The sequence below is a fragment of the Podarcis pityusensis genome (genome assembly GCF_964106645.2).
Source record: "Podarcis pityusensis genome assembly, chromosome: 7".
Taxonomy (NCBI): Eukaryota; Metazoa; Chordata; class Lepidosauria; order Squamata; family Lacertidae; genus Podarcis; species Podarcis pityusensis.
In genome coordinates, this window is record NC_138031.1 from 33,946,457 (window position 1) to 33,963,472 (window position 17,016).

The 17,016-nt window shown below is 46.6% G+C and overlaps 1 protein-coding gene across 1 annotated transcript; it reads left to right on the plus strand.

Moving 5' to 3' along the window:
* Positions 1–3,007: 3,007 nt before the first annotated feature.
* On the plus strand, positions 3,008–14,126 carry PRDM14 (PR/SET domain 14; the record flags this gene model as incomplete). The annotated part of the gene is made up of 7 exons (XM_081014529.1): positions 3,008–3,560; positions 5,009–5,065; positions 5,221–5,378; positions 6,192–6,462; positions 6,779–6,981; positions 11,363–11,464; positions 12,487–14,126. The coding sequence occupies 7 exons, from the start codon at positions 3,008–3,010 to the stop codon at positions 12,715–12,717; spliced, it is 1,575 nt and encodes a 524-aa protein (XP_080870655.1). The 3' UTR covers positions 12,718–14,126.
* Between the last annotated feature and the right edge of the window lie 2,890 nt (positions 14,127–17,016).

The window sequence follows — 17,016 nt, forward strand, 5'->3', positions numbered from 1 at the left end:
CTTTGGTTTATTTTAACCTTCCCTGGTGAAGGTAGGACTATGGATGTTTTCACAGTACTGTAATGTTGACAAGACCTCATTTTTTATTTCTCTTTTTGAGCACTTCATGTAGTAAACGCTGTTAAGGTAGGGAGAGCGGAAGAGAGTTGGAAACAAAACTGACCGCCAGTGCCGATTGCATCTTGAGCAGTCATTGCTGAGATGTGATGCGGAGCAATCCTCCCCTCTAAGCAAGCCGGTCTTTGACCAATAGCTGGTGCCGTCTAAGGAGGCGGGCGAAGGTGGTGGTCGGAGAGAGACTTGCATCTCTCCGCCCGCCTCCTCTCGGCAAGCATCCTTGGAGCACCATCTGCCCGCAAGGCACACGTGGGTCTTCCTTAAGAGGCCGCTTCTGGTAGGCGCAGCGTCGAGGGGCGGCCAGAAGAACCGTCGGGGCCCTGCGAGGAGCGCAGAGCAAGTTGAGCAACTCCGGAGTGAGTAGCAGCTGCGGGCAGCAAACTTCCCTTCCTTGCCTGGCTGCCTTCCATCCCGGGAGCCTCTGACGTTGCCGGGGAGCGGGAGCGTCCAACACCATAGCTGTCAACGTTTCTCCCTTTTTTAAGGGAAATTCCCTTATTCCGAATAGGATTCCTCGCAACAAAAGGGAAAAGTTGACAGCTATGCCAAACACCTGCTAGTGTAGATGCCTCCCAAAGAAAACCGGAGTGACTCCAGTTCTAGAGCGGGCGCCAGATCACTTTTGCCAGCAGAATTACCAGGAGAGAAAGGGATGCTGCTTTCTGCAGGTGTTTGGGAAGAGTATTTCGACTTTAGCTGCGGCGCTAGGACTGATCCTTAGTCCAAGGCGTCTCGCCTGCCTCCCACTCGAGCCCGCCGGCCAGCCGGGGCAGATCTGCCCTGCGAGGGCCCGCCTCTGCCCTCGGGAGGTGCCCGTTGCTTAAGCGGAGGGGAACTCTCCGAAGTAGGAAGCGCTCGGCCCCCTCTGTCCCTTGCCAGCGATGGAGAGCCAGATCTGACTGGTAGGACTGGTTCTGGTGCCCTCACTCCGGAAGAGGAGGTGGCTGGCCTGGCCACGCGAGCCTCCCCGAGGCGACACTGGTCCTGGGTCTCTAGGGCAAGAAAGCAGGGAGGTTCTGGGACGACAGCAAGCCCTGCTACCGCAGCGGGCCAGATCCCAGACGTGGACCACAAGTCCCTGTCAAGATCTGGCTGATGGTTAAGTAGGGAGCATCAAGGAGTCTTTAACCCACCGCTGGTCCCTGGAGTCATTTTTATTTCATAGGCAGAGATAACTTTCCCCGCATGGATTCTGAATAGCATCCCTCGCTTTTTAGTGTCTCTGTTTGGCTTATTCATTCCCAGAAGGGCGCCCCTGCCGCGGAGCTCAATGGGACTTATCTCCCAGAGAAGAAAGGGTTTTCAGGATCGCAGCGCAGGAGGGCCTCCTCTGTGCGCCATCCGACGTCTTTCAGGAGGTTGGGCGGCTGCATCTCTTTTGGGTCCGCTGCAGAAGGGGGCATTTCAGCTGGTCCTGGCCAGCCATGGAAGGTGCAGGAGGAGCCCCCGAGTGGGGAGCATAGCTGTCAACGTTTCCCTTTTCTTGCGAGGAATCCTTGACAGCTATGGTGGGGAGCGCCGCCTCTGCGAGAGCTGCTTGCGGAGGTGCTCCTCGAGGTTTGGCGGAAAGGGAGCACCGTCAGGGCGACGAGACCCGCGGGAGCAGCACCACGAAGCGCCGCTTCCCTGGACCAGAGCTTTCCCAAAGTCACAGATCCCTTCCAGTGCAGTCCCTAGGAGTGTTTGCTCACGAGTAGCTCCATCCGAGTTCAAAGGAGCTTATCCTTCCAAGATGCGTTTACAGCCTCATCTTAGGCAGCTTTATCCAGAAATAAACCTAAAAAATGAACGCTGACAGGCGTTTCCTCCCCTTACTTATTCTACCCCATGAAAAGCAGCATGGGGAGATTTTTTATACATCCCCTCCCCCCAGTGATTTATTTTGAATGTTTCCGGCTCCCAAGCACTGTAAATGGTGAAGGGCTGGAATTTAGGAAAGGAGTTTAAAACCACCCTGCAGATGGCAATCATTAAGAGGACGGTGTGGCGGGTCTGTTTTTGTGGATGATGAAAGGTGTCCCGGGATGGATTTCAAGCCCGTTTTTCGCACGAAGGTTAATATTGCTCTCTGGTCCCCTCGGAAGAAAGTCTCCCTAATCCATGGGGATGGGGCTCCCCCCCAAGCACCCCACATTCTCATGTAGAATCGGTAGGTTCACGAATCCACTTGGACACCTGAGGAAAGATTCAAGCTGCGAGCAAAGAGAGTGACAGTCCAGAAGAAGCCCGCCAAAAAAGGAAGCTCGAGGGGAGATGGCGGGAAGAAGGTCGCGACCCCGATACAAGCTGACCTGGGAGTAAGGGCCATTGAACTCGGCGAGGCTTACTTCTAAGCAGACTTTTTGAGAAGCCATGCTTAGGATTAAGATATAGTCGTTTATCTGTATTCTGTCGATAACTGGCGCTCCCTTCCTCGGTGCAGGAAGCGTTCCTGGACTTGTCACAGCTGGGGCTCCTGTTGTTTCGTGTCCATTTGCCTCGCATTAGCCCCTCGTGTTCGCTTTGGGTGTTCCCGCCACACCCCACAGATGAAGACCCTCCGGGAGAGTCCTCGGTGGGTGGGAACTTATGAAAGGGTCTCGGGACAATAGGGCGGAGAGCGTTTCCCTGACGGGGAAGTGATCCGGTGGCCTTATATAAGCCTCCGGGGACGGAAAGTGACAGTAGCTGAGGTAACCTCAGCTCCACTGCGCCTGAGGAAAAGTTGCCCTTCCTCCGTTCCCTCAGCTCTCTGGCCACAATGCACCCCATGACGAGTCTCCATGAGCACCTTTTCCTCCAGCAGGTAGCCCCCTCCCCCTCCCTGCCCTCCCCGAGGCGCGCGCTGCCTCTCACACCTTATTATTTCTCCCCACAGGTTCCCGCGCTTTCCGCCGCGCCGCGCTCCTCAATGGCCTCCTCCTCCTCCTCCTTCTCCGCCGAGCCTAGCCGAGGCGAAGGCAGCAACGAGTCTTTGCTGATGCTCCTGAGGGGCTGCCAGCCCGGGCCCGGCGTCGCCTCCCCCTTCGGCCCGGTCCTGCCAGCGCCGCGCTTCCTCGAGGCGCAGCCTTCCGCCTGCCCCTTCCAGGCGCCCCTGGGAGCAGGACTGAGTCCCGGTTCGCCTCGCCTGGCGCCCTTCCCCTTCTCGCGCCTGCCCGCCGCCGCCTTCCTGCCTCCTCAGCTGCTGCCGCCGCCGCCGCCCGGTCCTCCTCTGCCCAGGCCCCAGCCGCTGCCGGTGGTCTTCCCCTCGCCCTTGGCTCGGAAGGGCGAGTCGCCTCGCCGGCGCGTCTCCGAGGGAGCGTCGCCCAAGAAGAAGAGCCCCGACGGAGCTCCGGACGCCGAGCAGCGCGCGCCCACCTACCGCTTCACCGCCCAGGAGCTGCACGCCGTCCTCTACGGGGCCGGGCCGGGAGGGAGGCAGCAGGGCGCCATGGCGGGAGCCGGGCACCCTCCTCGCAGCCCGGGTAAGGAAGGCACCCGCGCGGGGTTTCCCCACAGCCTAGAGGGCGGAGGGTGGAGGGCAGGAAGAAGGCGGGCTTGGGGTGAGAGGGTGGCTGCTTCATAGGAAGAAACTTTTCGACCAGGACGACCAAGTTTGCACAAAAGCTTTTTTTGCCGGGACGTCTCACTGCCCCAACGCGAGGCTCCTTGGATAGGAACGTTTCCTCAAATAAAAGTAAAGCGTGGCGTCAAATGAAAACGGCACTTTTCCCCACCCCATTAAATCTGCTCCCAGATTTAAGATCGTTAGGAAACTTTTGCCCCCGGGATTAAATAACAGGGGCAAAAAGAACCCTTCTAATACTTTGAATTCTGGGGTTTTGGTGCACACACAGAAAGAAAAGTGGCTGGAATTTGCGGGCTGATTTTATTGGGCAGATGGCAATATCGTAGAAGGAGTCTGGTGCAGCCGTGGTCAACTTCTGTCCAAATTTTGCAAAGAAAAGTACACCCCCCCCTTTTATATAAAAACCCCCCAATGACTGGAATAGGATGGGGGTGGGAGGAGAGAGTGAAGTAGAAGTTCACCATTAATTGCAGGCAAAATTAAACTGGGTTTTAAGAAATCGGAGCAGTTCTGTGGAAAAACTAGATAATGGCACAGCTGGAGTCAATTTCTCTATTTTATTTTAACCCAACAGTTTATTGCTTAAACTGATGAAAACTATTGTATCTATCAGTGATTTTTAAAAAGCATTGGGTGAGGAACTGGTGTAATTATTTTACTATCTTCCATGTATTGGTTAAATACGTTTTCAAAGCAAAAATGTTTCTGTGGAAGGAGAAACTCTGAATGCTTCTGGAGAGTCTCTCTTGACTCCCCTTTTTGTTACCTTTAATCCACCCCCAAATAAGAGAATCTAAATTTTTCTCAGAAGGGCTCCTCTTGCGAAAGAAGACCCTGATCATGCTGATCATGCTCCAACGCCTTTGCCAGATAAGAGTCAGGAAATCCTGCACTTTAACAGCAGGGCTATGGAATAAATTACCCGCTCACTCCTACTGTAACCATCCATCCCATATGCTTCAGAGAAGTGGTTAAACTGGGGACAGATTGGGGACCTTTAGATGTGTCTGTGCCCACGCGCAGTACTTTCCTAACCTTATCTTGTTGGCACTGAAGGGTGGGGTAGTTTATTTCGGATGTATTACTCCGGTGTAACAGGGTTTAAGTTTTGTAAAGGCACGAATCCTATGCATTTCTATTCAAATTCCAATGAGGCAAATATTGATTCCAGCCTGTTTTATTGCAGGGTCCGTAGACCCGGTGTAACTGCAATCCTCGCTCTACTTTCATGGGAATCGCCTATTTAATTCGGTGGGATTTACTTCTGAGTAGGCATGGTTGGGATTGCGCTGTTACTCCCAATTGTCTGAGTGCAGTACTAGTTCTCCTTTGCTTTCCCGTTAGGCGCAGTTGATGGTCAGCCGCCGCTCCTAGACAGATCTTCTCTGCAACTCCCGGAAGGTAGCTGCGTTTGTTTGGTTTGGCTTTTGTCAAGGGGGTGGTTGGGGAAGAGGGATCAAGGCTGAACCTTTTGAGTTCTCGTTTTCTTCAACCCAAAGACTAATCCTTCTCCCTTCTTCCTCTCTCTCCCCCCCCCTCCCGTTTCCTCTCTGTAGGGCTGACGGTGTTGCAGACCGTCTACGAGGACAGTCCGCAGCTGGGAGTCTTCTGCACCGAGACCATCCCCGTCGGCGTCCGCTTCGGCCCTTTCCAGGGCAAAGTTGTCAACATCAGCGAGATCAAGACTTACGATGACAATTCCCTGATGTGGGAGGTACAATTCGCTGATGTACTGTCGCTTTCTTTTCTCCGAGGGGAGGTGGGGGGGCTGGAGGCCTCAAGCCACGCCTCTGCATAACTGATCACCGCACTTACAGTACTTGGGAAACCAGTTTCTCTGGTTCCAAGGGGTCTTACTCCCAGTAAATGCGCACGCGCTTCCAGCTTTCTAAGGGAGATAGCGCATTTCGCTCCTCAGCTGGGTGTTTTAGGAAGAAAGCAGTGTGGAGTAATGGTAGAGTGTTGGACTAGGGTTCAAATTTCCGCTGAGCCATGAAACCCGTAGGTCAATCAGTCTCTCAGCCTAACCTACCTCACAGGGTTGTTCTGAAGATAAAATGGGGAGGAAGAGGGCCGTGAATGCCGCCTTGAGCTTCCTTGTAGGGAAGGTGGAATATAAATGCAAAAAAATAAACAAAGGGCATATGATGCTGGACTCGCATCAACCTCAGGCTGCACGGCCAGTGGTTATGTAAGATGAGTGTTTTAGTCCCATCTGGAAGTCCAGAAGTTCCTCCACCGCTGTCTAGAGGAATAGGTGGCTTGGCTATGAAAAGATCCTGCGCGGATTGATTTAGAAGCAATCCCCATTGCTAACTCCTAACTAAGCGTGTCCATGAGGATTGCAGTTTAGCTGAACGCCAAACCCCTTGCTTTCAACGTGAGTGGGGCGAGGGAACAGGAAGGGGCGTTTAGATTCCCACCCACCCCTCTCCTTGCCAGAAGCGGCGTTGTCTTCCTGGGTTGCTGCTCTCGCTATAAGCGGGGTGAGCAACCGTGTGTAAAGTTTGTGTGTCCATCCCAACAGATTTTCGAGAACGGCCGTTTGAGCCACTTCATCGACGGCAGGGGCTCCTCCGGCAACTGGATGTCCTTAGTGAACTGCGCCCGCTTCCCCGAGGAGCAGAACTTGACGGCCCTGCAGTGCCAGGGGCAGATATTCTACGAGAGCTGCAAAGAGGTCACGCCCGGCCAGGAACTGTTGGTCTGGTACGGGGATTGCTACTTGCAGTTCTTGGGCATCCCTATCAGCCTGAAGGGAACGGCGGAAGGGAAGCCTGTCCAGGCGCACAGTGAAGGTCAGTTGGCAACCTTCCAAGGCTCCGTAAGAGTCGCGCTCAGAGCTGTTGCAGCCGGGAATCTGAATTGTCTGCTCTGTTTGCACAATGGCTCTCTCCCCCCAACCCCCAAATACCGCTTGTAAGTTCAAAATAAGTTAAATGCTTCACTTTGTAAGTCTGTTTGTCCACTTATAAAACTCCCTGTTCATTGCATTTATTCCTCGTCCCTCTTTCACTTTTTGTGCGCGCGCCTTTTAAACTTCTGAAACTAGGTGGCTGTAAAACAACCAACCACCCCTGACGGTGGCTTTTTCCTTCCCTTTCTCACCCTCAGAGTCTCTGGAGGGCTATAAGTGCGAACGCTGCGGCAAGGTGTTCGCCTACAAATACTACCGCGACAAGCACCTGAAGTACACCCGGTGCGTGGACCAAGGGGACAGGAAATTCCCGTGCCAGCTTTGCAAGCGATCTTTTGAGAAAAGGGATCGGCTGAGGATCCACGTCCTGCACGTGCACGAGAAGCACAGGCCTCACAAAGTAAGGGATCGCCAACTGGCGCCGCAGCTGGAGCAGCAGGAAATAAGTGTTTCAAAGAGTACAGAGTGCCACCCGCCCCCAACACGCTTCTCAGGAATGGAAGCAAGCCTCGGGGAATGTGGGGGAATGTGTGCGGAGGGGGGGGGGGCATTGTTGGGCAGGGACATCTCAGGCGGTAGATTCAGGATTGCCAAAGGGAATCGTCCTCAATAGGACGATTCAATTAGCCTTGAATCGTGGGCAAGTTGAACGGTCTGTGTATCTCTCTCTGTGTGTTCTGTGACTTGCTTTTGCGTGATTGTGGTTTCATCCAACGGGCACTTTACTATCCTGTTTTTAATTTTAAAAAGGTCTTTTGGTCGTTTTCATAAAGGGCTCCGTGCGTGTAGCCTTACTTGGGAGTAAGTCCCATGGAAAGCAATGGAATTTGACTTCCGAGTAAGCATTGCTTTGTATGGCATCGGGCTTAAATACGGTGTGTCACAAAGGATGCCCTTGAAAGTCTCTGCAGCTGTTACGTGTTGCATTTCTGTGTGTGAATGCGGAGGAGTCTAATGGACTGTGATAGGTTGTTCTCCGTTGGCACTTGCCGATTTCGTTTAAGCTCCGCATAAGTAGGCTGAGGCAGAGACTCAATGCAGTAGTTATCTATTAAGAGTACGTTTTCTTTGCGGTCTAGTTAAAACAGTGGTTCTCAAAGGGTGTGGCAGGAGACGGTGGCGGGAGGATTCAAATACAATCAATATTATGTGTTATTATGTGGCTGCATTTTTTCCCCTGGGTGTCCCATGATCATATTATAAAGCAGCTGTGTTCTGAGTTACAAGTCACGCACTGCTAGGAGTTGCTTCTTTTTCTTTTCCAATGTATTTCTTACCGATTAAAAAAAAAAAATCGGTGTGGCGCCTGCAAATTTTACTTCTGAAAGCGTGGCCCAAATAAAACAGTCTGAGAACCACTGAGTTAGGGGGTGAAGGAAAACCATGGTGACACTTCCGGGAAGGGGTCCTGATTGTGCCCCCTCCCCCCTCTCGGGAAAAAACAACGCAGAGAGTTCAAGTTACTCTCCTGCTTCACTGCAGGGAGTGATTGCAGCTCCAGGAAACCACCATTGCAAAACGCACCGCCTCTGCTGATTCTCTGCCCTGAAATCTTTTTTTCCTCTTGTTTTGTTGCTGCCCCCCCCCCTTTTCTTCCTTTTTTAAAACTATGATTACTTGCGGTTTATTGGAGCAAATGTTCGGCCTCAACCCTGGAGCGCACTTGTCTGAAAGCAGACCCAGTTCATTCAAAGCCAATGAGGTTTGCTTGTGACGGTAGTGATCTTCACACAAAACCCCTAGCAATGAAATCGGGTGGAGCGAATTCCTGAGTTCCTCAAGGTAATGGTTCTGGATAGTTCATCTGTTGTGAAATTTAGAAGCGTGGTGTTGCATTTAGTTGCAATTGCACTACACTTTTGGAAACAGAATTACAAAATGGAAAGGTTATGGAACTTTTAAATATAGATAAGTGTGCTTTCTGTCTCTCCTCTCCCCTCCTATACCCAAGGATTCCACGGCACTGAAATGTCTTTTAGCCTCTCCAGTATCTTCGGTTGGCTGGAATAATTAAAGATGAACTAGGCAAAGGGGAATTCCCATAAGTGCCATATTTTAAAGAGCAGCTCCTTATTTGAATTGTGTTAGAGCTCCTGGCAGGGAGAGGGGAAAGAACTCTCATTTCATAGTGAGAAACTGATCTCACCCACTTTTACTTAGAAGTAACTGACAGCCCAGCCTTTATGTATCTATAGAACTACAGCCTGAGGCTGCAATCCTATACTTACCTAGGCGTATGTCTGATTAAATTAACTGGGGCTTACTTCTAAGTAGATAGTCTTGGGAATGTGCTCTGAAAAGGTGTCACTTGACTTGATTGCTATTCCAGACAATAGCTGAGTACTATCTTCCATTTAATAATATACATTCACATCTTTTTTTTTTTTTTTAAAGCAATTTATTAGGTTTTACAATAAAAATAAACATAATAAGCAATATAACATTGATCTTAACATATTTTCACATTTTCTTTGGACTTCCTCACATCTCCCGCTCCCACTTTCATCGTTGTAACGTTTTGTCAGCAATTTATCATCTTATTTAGATTCTTATATCCCTTCTATATTTCATAATCTTATAATTCTCAGAAAGGAGCTAAATTTCACAATCTTACTTATTTTCTTAAAAATTTCTAAATTTAGTGGTGCTCAGTTATTTTGATCTAGCATCTTATTTAGCATTCACTCAAATTACAATACTTTTGTAAATAATTCTTAAATTTCTTCCAGTCCTCCTCAATCCTCTCTTCTCCCAGGTCACGGATTCTGCCGGTCATTTCAGCCAGTTCCATGTAGTCTATCAGTTGTATCTGCCATACATTCACATCATTATTATCCACTTTACCACCCTGGCTCTTTAGAGGCTATCAACTTCCTTACCTCCCACCTCATGGCTTTCAAAATTAACCTTTATATCATTACATTTCGTATGTTTCCCACTTCTAATCACACTCATTACAAAATAGCTCAAAATGTAAATAAATAAACTTCTCATTACAAGTCTTCAGATAACCCTGCTAGTGATGTTAATTGCCTACAATAATCTTTCAGATATTGAATAAATTCACTCCAGTCCTTTTGGAATACTTGATGGTGCTTGTTTCGGATTTTTCCTGTCAGCTTCACCAATTCTGCAAAGTCCATCATCTTCATCTGCCACTCTTCTTTCATTGGTACTTCTTGTTGTTTCCATTTTTGAGCTAAAAGAATTTTTGCCACAGTTGTTGCATACATACAGTTTTTTTATCTTCCCTTCGTATCTCTTCACCCACTATATCCAATAAAAAAGCTTCTGGTTTTTTAAACAAAAGTATTTTTAAATACTTTCTTTAACTTCAGTCCAACAGACTTAGGACAGCTTTACAACATTTTAGTTTTTTTCTTGATTTGTGCCACTCTGCCGTAAAACCTGCAGAGAACACCCCAGATGTAGAACCTCTCTCGGGTGCTTTGTTCTCCACACAGGGTGACAGGAATGGGGAGGAGGGAGGAGCTAGCACATTAACTTAGCATCCAACCATGACTTCTGAACTGAGGGCTGTTCACTAACAACCTCTCACGAACTAGCATTACACTTTCTTCAAGCCCAGCTGGCCATATAAACACAACTTCAACTCAGTTGTCTCATTCCCTATCCTTGAAATCTGATTAAGCGGGAGGAAAAAGTGAGACATCTTCCTTCATTTTCATCCCTTGTTACAGGGACAGAAAGAGCCTCAGCTTGGTAGCAATTAAGTAGAAGCAATTAAGAAGTCTCAGGCAATAAACAATGTTAAAATAGTTTTGTAAAATAGTTACAAACTACAAGTGCACCTCCCCTTACATGCATCCCACTCGGAGACCTCATGATAGATAGATAGATAGATAGATAGATAGATAGATAGATAGATAGATATCTTCTCCTTGTTTGGGGCTGCTGCCCAGAAGTTGCTGCCTCAGGGAGGGAAGGTGGCCTTTGATTGACTAGCGGCTTCTCCTCACCTCCATTGCATGTCCATGAACCCATCCTGGTACCAGTTACGTTGGGCGCCCTTCTCTGCCCCTGCCCTCTGTGGCCAGCCAGCCACTGCTGCTGCACCCACTGGCCCCCCTCAGGTAGGCAGGCTCAGTTCAGGCTAGGCAGCTGCCCCAGATAATGAGTCTCTCCCTCCCTCCCCTCCCTCCCTGCATGCCCTCCTTATTAAAGTTAGCTGCTTTCCACTTTACACAATTTCACTTATGCCCTCGAGGGCCCAGAACACCTGTATATATGTGTGTGTGTGTAATCAGCCTCTGTTTTAACATATCAATGCTTGGAAAATGCGCGAAGCTATATAGTAGACACTGATACTCCAGTACTGGACAAGACTACAGGCTTATGCCAGAGTGTTTTGTGGGGGACAGGGGGAATCAGACTCTCAGGCCTTGTTATCACTGTGCACCCAAGTGCCCACAAATCGATCAGAGCATCTTTACAGGGCAATCTGCAAATCAGTGTGTAGGCTTCAAGCCTACACAGCGAAGGCACGTAGTACAGGCAGGGGCTGTGGCTAAAATAATCTTCTTGGCATGATTCATACATATAGGTTGAAACCTTGTATATTTCTACATTCTACATACATTATTTTTTATATAAAAAAGCACATTATCAGTTATGTTTGCCTTGTCTGTCTTGTCTGTATTCCTATCTAAATCTCTTGTCTTGTACTGTTATTTAAATGTGCATACGTGTTGCATGCCAGCAAAAACGTCTGTAACTGTCGCTGCAGTCACAAAACGGTCCTTTGTGTTCTCTCTTTTCAGTGTTCTACATGTGCCAAAAGTTTCTCTCAGTCTTCCAGTCTAAACAAGCACATGAGAGTACACTCTGGAGAAAGGCCCTATAAATGTGTGTATTGCAACAAGGTGAGGACAACCATGCCCTTTGCAGTTCCCTTGAGGTTTTAGTTGCTTGTAGGACTTTATGTTCTCTGGCATGCTCAGTTTAATCTGTTTTAATTCTGAATTTAACGCTGAGCCCCAACTATGTTAGATGTAATGCAGAAGACACACGGCAGGTCTCCCAACATATGCATTTGTTATTACTGCATCTGGGAAGGCATGGAAATACAATGTTTTCTATTTGCAATGAACTGGAGTCTCAGCCTCCTTAGGTGAATGTAAGGCTATCTGAGCCAAGCTTTTATTCCTGGGTCCCACACCTGAACAGACTGTTATAAAACAGTGGTGTAGTTGATGGAATTTTAGGCTCTGGATTTAACCTTCTTGCAACCCTCTTCCACTTAGATGATAAATAAAGTGGCAAGGCAGCCCTGCTAGGTTCCTCCCCACTGGCAGCGGGGGGTGGGGTGGGTGTTTGCTGAGTGGGACCTTGGATTTCTTCCTCAAAGTCCTCCCTTAACAGCATCACAGACTGCAAAACAAAATATCACCTTTTGATAGTTGCCGTGACTGACTTGTAAGTTGATTTGTCACATGTGTTGCCTGCCGGCCCTTTAGGGGAGCTTGTGGAAATGTATATGGAGCGAGTCCCCTTTTTATTTCCACTACAATCTTGTGAACTAGGCTTGTCTGAGAGATAATGATGACTTGCTCAAGGCTATTTACAGAATGCCATAGCTTGGCTGTGATTTGCACATAGTTTCCCACATCCCTCCTTCACTGGCTGTGAACATGTGAGGCTGGGATTTATAAGACCCAGCAAAAGCCCAATTGGTTCTCCTGCTGTAGAAACAAGCATTGTAACTTAATTACAATTTTGTGAGCATGTAATTCCTTTCATCTTGTTTGTCACTTGTAGCTTTGTGTCTGAATGCTCTCTCTCTCTCTCTCTCTCTCTCTCTCTCTGTGTGTGTGTGTGTGTGTGTGTGTTTGTGTGTAAAAGCTTTTTATGCCACCTGAAATCATTTTGTTCACCATCTCCATAGGCATTCACCGCCTCCAGCATCCTGCGCACCCACATCCGCCAGCATTCAGGAGAGAAGCCTTTTAAATGCAGACATTGTGGCAGAGCATTTGCTTCCCATGCTGCCCATGACAGCCATGTGCGGCGCACACACGGTGCTAAAGACAACTGCCGCACCTGTACTTTGTGTGGCAAGACCTTTTCAGAGGTAGAAGAATTCCGCTTCCATATGAAGTTTCACACAGGCCATTAGCCAGAAAGCTAACGAATAGGATGCAAACCATTTGGACATCTGTGTGGCATTTTCTGTAATGTGTTGGTTTTAATGTAGCACTACCCACCCAATAGAGATAATGAGAGATACAACTACATACAACTGCTCAGGATGTGATCTTCACCCATTAGTACAGGCGTGAGGAACCTATCCCCATGCTCTGAGGGCCAAAGTGGTGCCACACTATTTTCTGCCCTGCTCAAAACACACACACCAATCACTCCCCCATTCTCAGCCCCCACCCTTTCAGCTGATTTGTGAAAAACAGCTGAACAGTGCTAAGTCATTCATTCCCCTAGTGCAAAATTTCTGCTTGTGCAACAGAATTCTCGCCTCTTCCCTACGCATGCCCCCCAATCTTTTATGGGGGTTCTCCTAATTCTTGAACAAATTGTGGAGGAGGAGAAGGGGAAAGTTCCATTGTGCAAGCATAAATCATTGAGTAAATGGAATGAGGGCTTTAGACAACACTCTTAACATTGCAGTGGGGATGAAAACCAGCCATTCCTTGACTGATCCCACTGTAATCAGCTCAGGAAGCAGCAGTTTTCAACCCCATCACAGTGTGTTAGGAAGGGAGGTTTATCAACACACTTGCACACCCTTCCCAACACATTGCAATGGGAGATGGCTCATCAGTTGATTGGATCCTATAAGATGTGGTGGTGTGAAAATGACCTTCCACTCCCTTTGGCTAAGGGGTGGGGAGAACTTTGTTTTTACCTGCATTGTGAAAGGTGGAAATGAAAACCATGTTCTCCTGATCACCTGAGGAGAGGGCCTTGTTTCGGGGAGTGCCAGGGCAAACAACTACTGAGATGGAGATTACCCAGAAGAATCCAGAAAATTTGATCCTGAGATGCCAAAGACATTTTAATAACCACCTATGCCAAATTAAAACACAATGTTTAATTATGGCAAATATTTCTGCACTTCCAATACATTGTATTTGTTGTCAATTTTAAAAAAGAGAGAATGTATGTAATTTTTGCTGGCTCATTTCTGTTTTTGTGTGGCTAGAATTTGTTGAAAGATTTATCAATGTGAATGTGTTTCTAGGGGTATTGGGTTGTATTCAGTGGTGTTGCTCAGTGGATGTTAAGCCTTCTGTCAGCGGAACAGGGAAGGAAGCAGTTTTCAGCAATTTCTCCTGCTCTCTGCACCCCCCCCCCCAAATCTTCACTGGAGCAAATGGGGTGGTGGCAAGGGGAGGGAGAATTGCTAAAATTACTTACAACCCTGTTCTATTCTTATTACAGTTACCCACAAAAAGGCTAGTTGTGGTGTTACTAGCTGCCAGCCATTCACTCATCTGTTAACTTGCTGCCCCTTACCTGTCTGCTTGGACACTTGTTGGCTCTATGTCAAGGACGCTCTCCTTTGGGCTCTAAGCTATTGCCCACCTCCCTTCCTGTCCAGTGTGCCAGCCCATTTGTCACCTAGGGCATTCACCAGCTCATTGCTGGAGAACAGAGTGGAAACACATCAGCAGGTATATTTCTTTTTAAAATTACACTATTTAATTTTTGAAAATGTGCGCAATTTTCTTTAACAAAACTCAAAATTCATCCCGTGCTTAATACTGAGGCAACACTTTTAAAGAATAGCTTATTGGCACGCTTGAAGTGGGGAAGGAAATACAAAGTTTATGAAGTATTGTTCAAACATAATCTACAGCAAATTGTACTTTATATAGGCTTTGCGCATAAGTATAAGAAATATGGGCTGGAATGTTTGTGATTATGGTTTGAGAGTTGCCTTACTCTTTAAATATGGTGTGACTGTGTTGCTGTTGGAAGTTAAATGTAATTTTACATTTGGGTATACAAATGTTAGTGACTTGCACTGATCTATTTATTATTGCTGCTCAAAATTATGTCTGTCTCGTTTTGGTGGGTAAAATGAAATCCTGTAAGCTTAAAATATACATAAAAATTCTTTACATGAATGTTAAGATTTGTAGAGTATGTGGAAGACTGAATGGCTAGAGTTGTGTTTTAGCTTTGTTTCTTTCCTTTTGCATGTTTGTCTATGTTTTGTAATATTTGAACAGATGTGATGTAAGCTGTGGCATTAAGATCCTTGGGGACCTCAGATGTAATGAACTGCTGTATGTGGTGCAGCCCTTGGAAAAGGTTTTGAATTTTGATACTGTAGTTAGTTCAGAGCACAGTTGCTGGGCTGCTGATTGGGACCTGGCATTGGGGGTCATAGCTTGCTAGTGCTCAAATGTTTCCAACTGAGCTCAATTTGTACTTTCCTTTCAACTTCCCCTACATGGTTTGGTGTAAGCTGAAGATAGTTCTGGATCATCTGATAGATGCTTTTCAGTAGATCTGCAAGGATTTCTGACTCCCAATTTGTTTGAACATTGGCACCACTAACAAAATGACTTTCCCCACCTGAATTAGGCTGCCAAATAAAGAGAGCTACACAGAAATAATGTGAAGACGATGAATAAAGTTAAGTTCTGGTACTGAAAAAAATTCCTAGGCTCAGAAGTACTCATAGGCACCCTCCCTAAGGTTTAGTCTGACTCTTGCTAGTAAATTTTGGGGTTCTACTAAAAAACAAAGTAGTTCCAACAAACCTGAAGTCAGCCCAATCCTAGATTGTGACCTATGTACTACTTGTTCTGTCTCCTTTCCAACCAGTCTGCATGATCACTGAATCTGTCTTGGGCGTCTCCACATTCTGGCATATAGCCCATCTGTTCAATGTTTTGTTCTGACACTATTCTGTTCTAGTTTTTGTGTGTTGCTTCTGTTCTAATTTTTATGTTTGATTTCTGTTTTTTACTTGTGAAATGTCCTGAATGCTTGATGTAGAAGAGTGGGATAAAAATAAATTTTATTTAAAAACTAATTAGCTACCTAGTCTTTTATTTGCTATCAATAGGCCCAGAGTCATGACATACATTTTCCCTAGAACCAGACTGCAGAAATAACTTGAAAACCCTAAAACACATTGACCAGTTATGCATCATGAACAATTATGACATTAGTTCAGGACTGAAACAAGTACCCTGGACAGCTCCATGGACCGATCAGGCAGAAACTTTGTAGAAGCAAGTTTTAATTGCTCCTGGGAAGAAGCAACAGCTCTCTCAGTATTCTTCAGTGTGAGAAGTCTCTTCAGTTAAAGAGGCCTCTTCCAACAATGTTTTTGATTTAAGCAGAATTTAAAATAGAAGAATGTGTGTACTCTATTGAAATGAGGAGACTGGGAAGGAAAAAATGACAATCGTAGTCAACTCCCCATGTATAAACTTTAATTACTGTTTGTACAAGATAGATGTGTGTTGCATGCATTCTTACTGTTTTTGCTTTAAACTGGCTTGATCTCTAAGGGTCACTGTAAATTACCATTTTAAGGCTTTACTATTAGGAAATGCTGCTTGTTCTATTGGAGACAGAATATTCATAACAGGAAAAAGAGTAACTTATGGTAAGCCCATTCCTCTTGTATTTTCCTCAAAGGATTGGGATTCTACTTTGAATTTAACAGCTTATAGTTAAATTTATCACTAGCTAATTCAGAAGCACCTGAAGTATTCTGTCTGTCCTTTCACAGCCCAGGGGACTTGCTCCAAGTGTGTGTTTTAGATGTTCCTCCTTAAATAAATTTTCTTACCGTACTTTTTGACAGAAACACATTAACCTTTTAAAAAGGTAGCTTTTGATTCATGCCCATTCAGTACCCATCTTGTACAGTATACTGAAACTAAGGTGCGTATGTATAAACTCTTGTAAAGTGTGTATATGTGAGCTATATCTAGCTGTATTAGACAAGATGGGTTTCAATTTTTCTTTTGTTCAAGCAGTATCCAAACAACCCTAAAACAGAGCAGGGAATTGCGTTGGGTCAAATGGAAAGAAGCAGCTGCAGAAATGGACACTATATAAGGAAGCAGGAGGGGACCCTGTCTATTTTATTTATTTCATAGAATTTATACTGTTCGATTGTTAAAAAACAACAGCCTCAGAGTGGTGATGGCCTCTTTAGCTACATCTTTAAAGGAGGAGTGTTTGTGTGTGCAATTAGTTGAATTAAATTGGGACATATCAGAGTTACACTTAATTAATTTTTAAATTTAATAGATTTATATCCCTCCTTTTTCCCAAACTGGGATTCAGTGTGGCTTATAATATTTAAAAACAGCACAATAAAGTAATAAAACAAACTACTTGCAAACAATAATTTGTTGTTGTTTAGTCGTTTAGTCGTGTCCGACTCTTCGTGACCCCATGGACCAGAGCACGCCAGGCACTCCTGTCT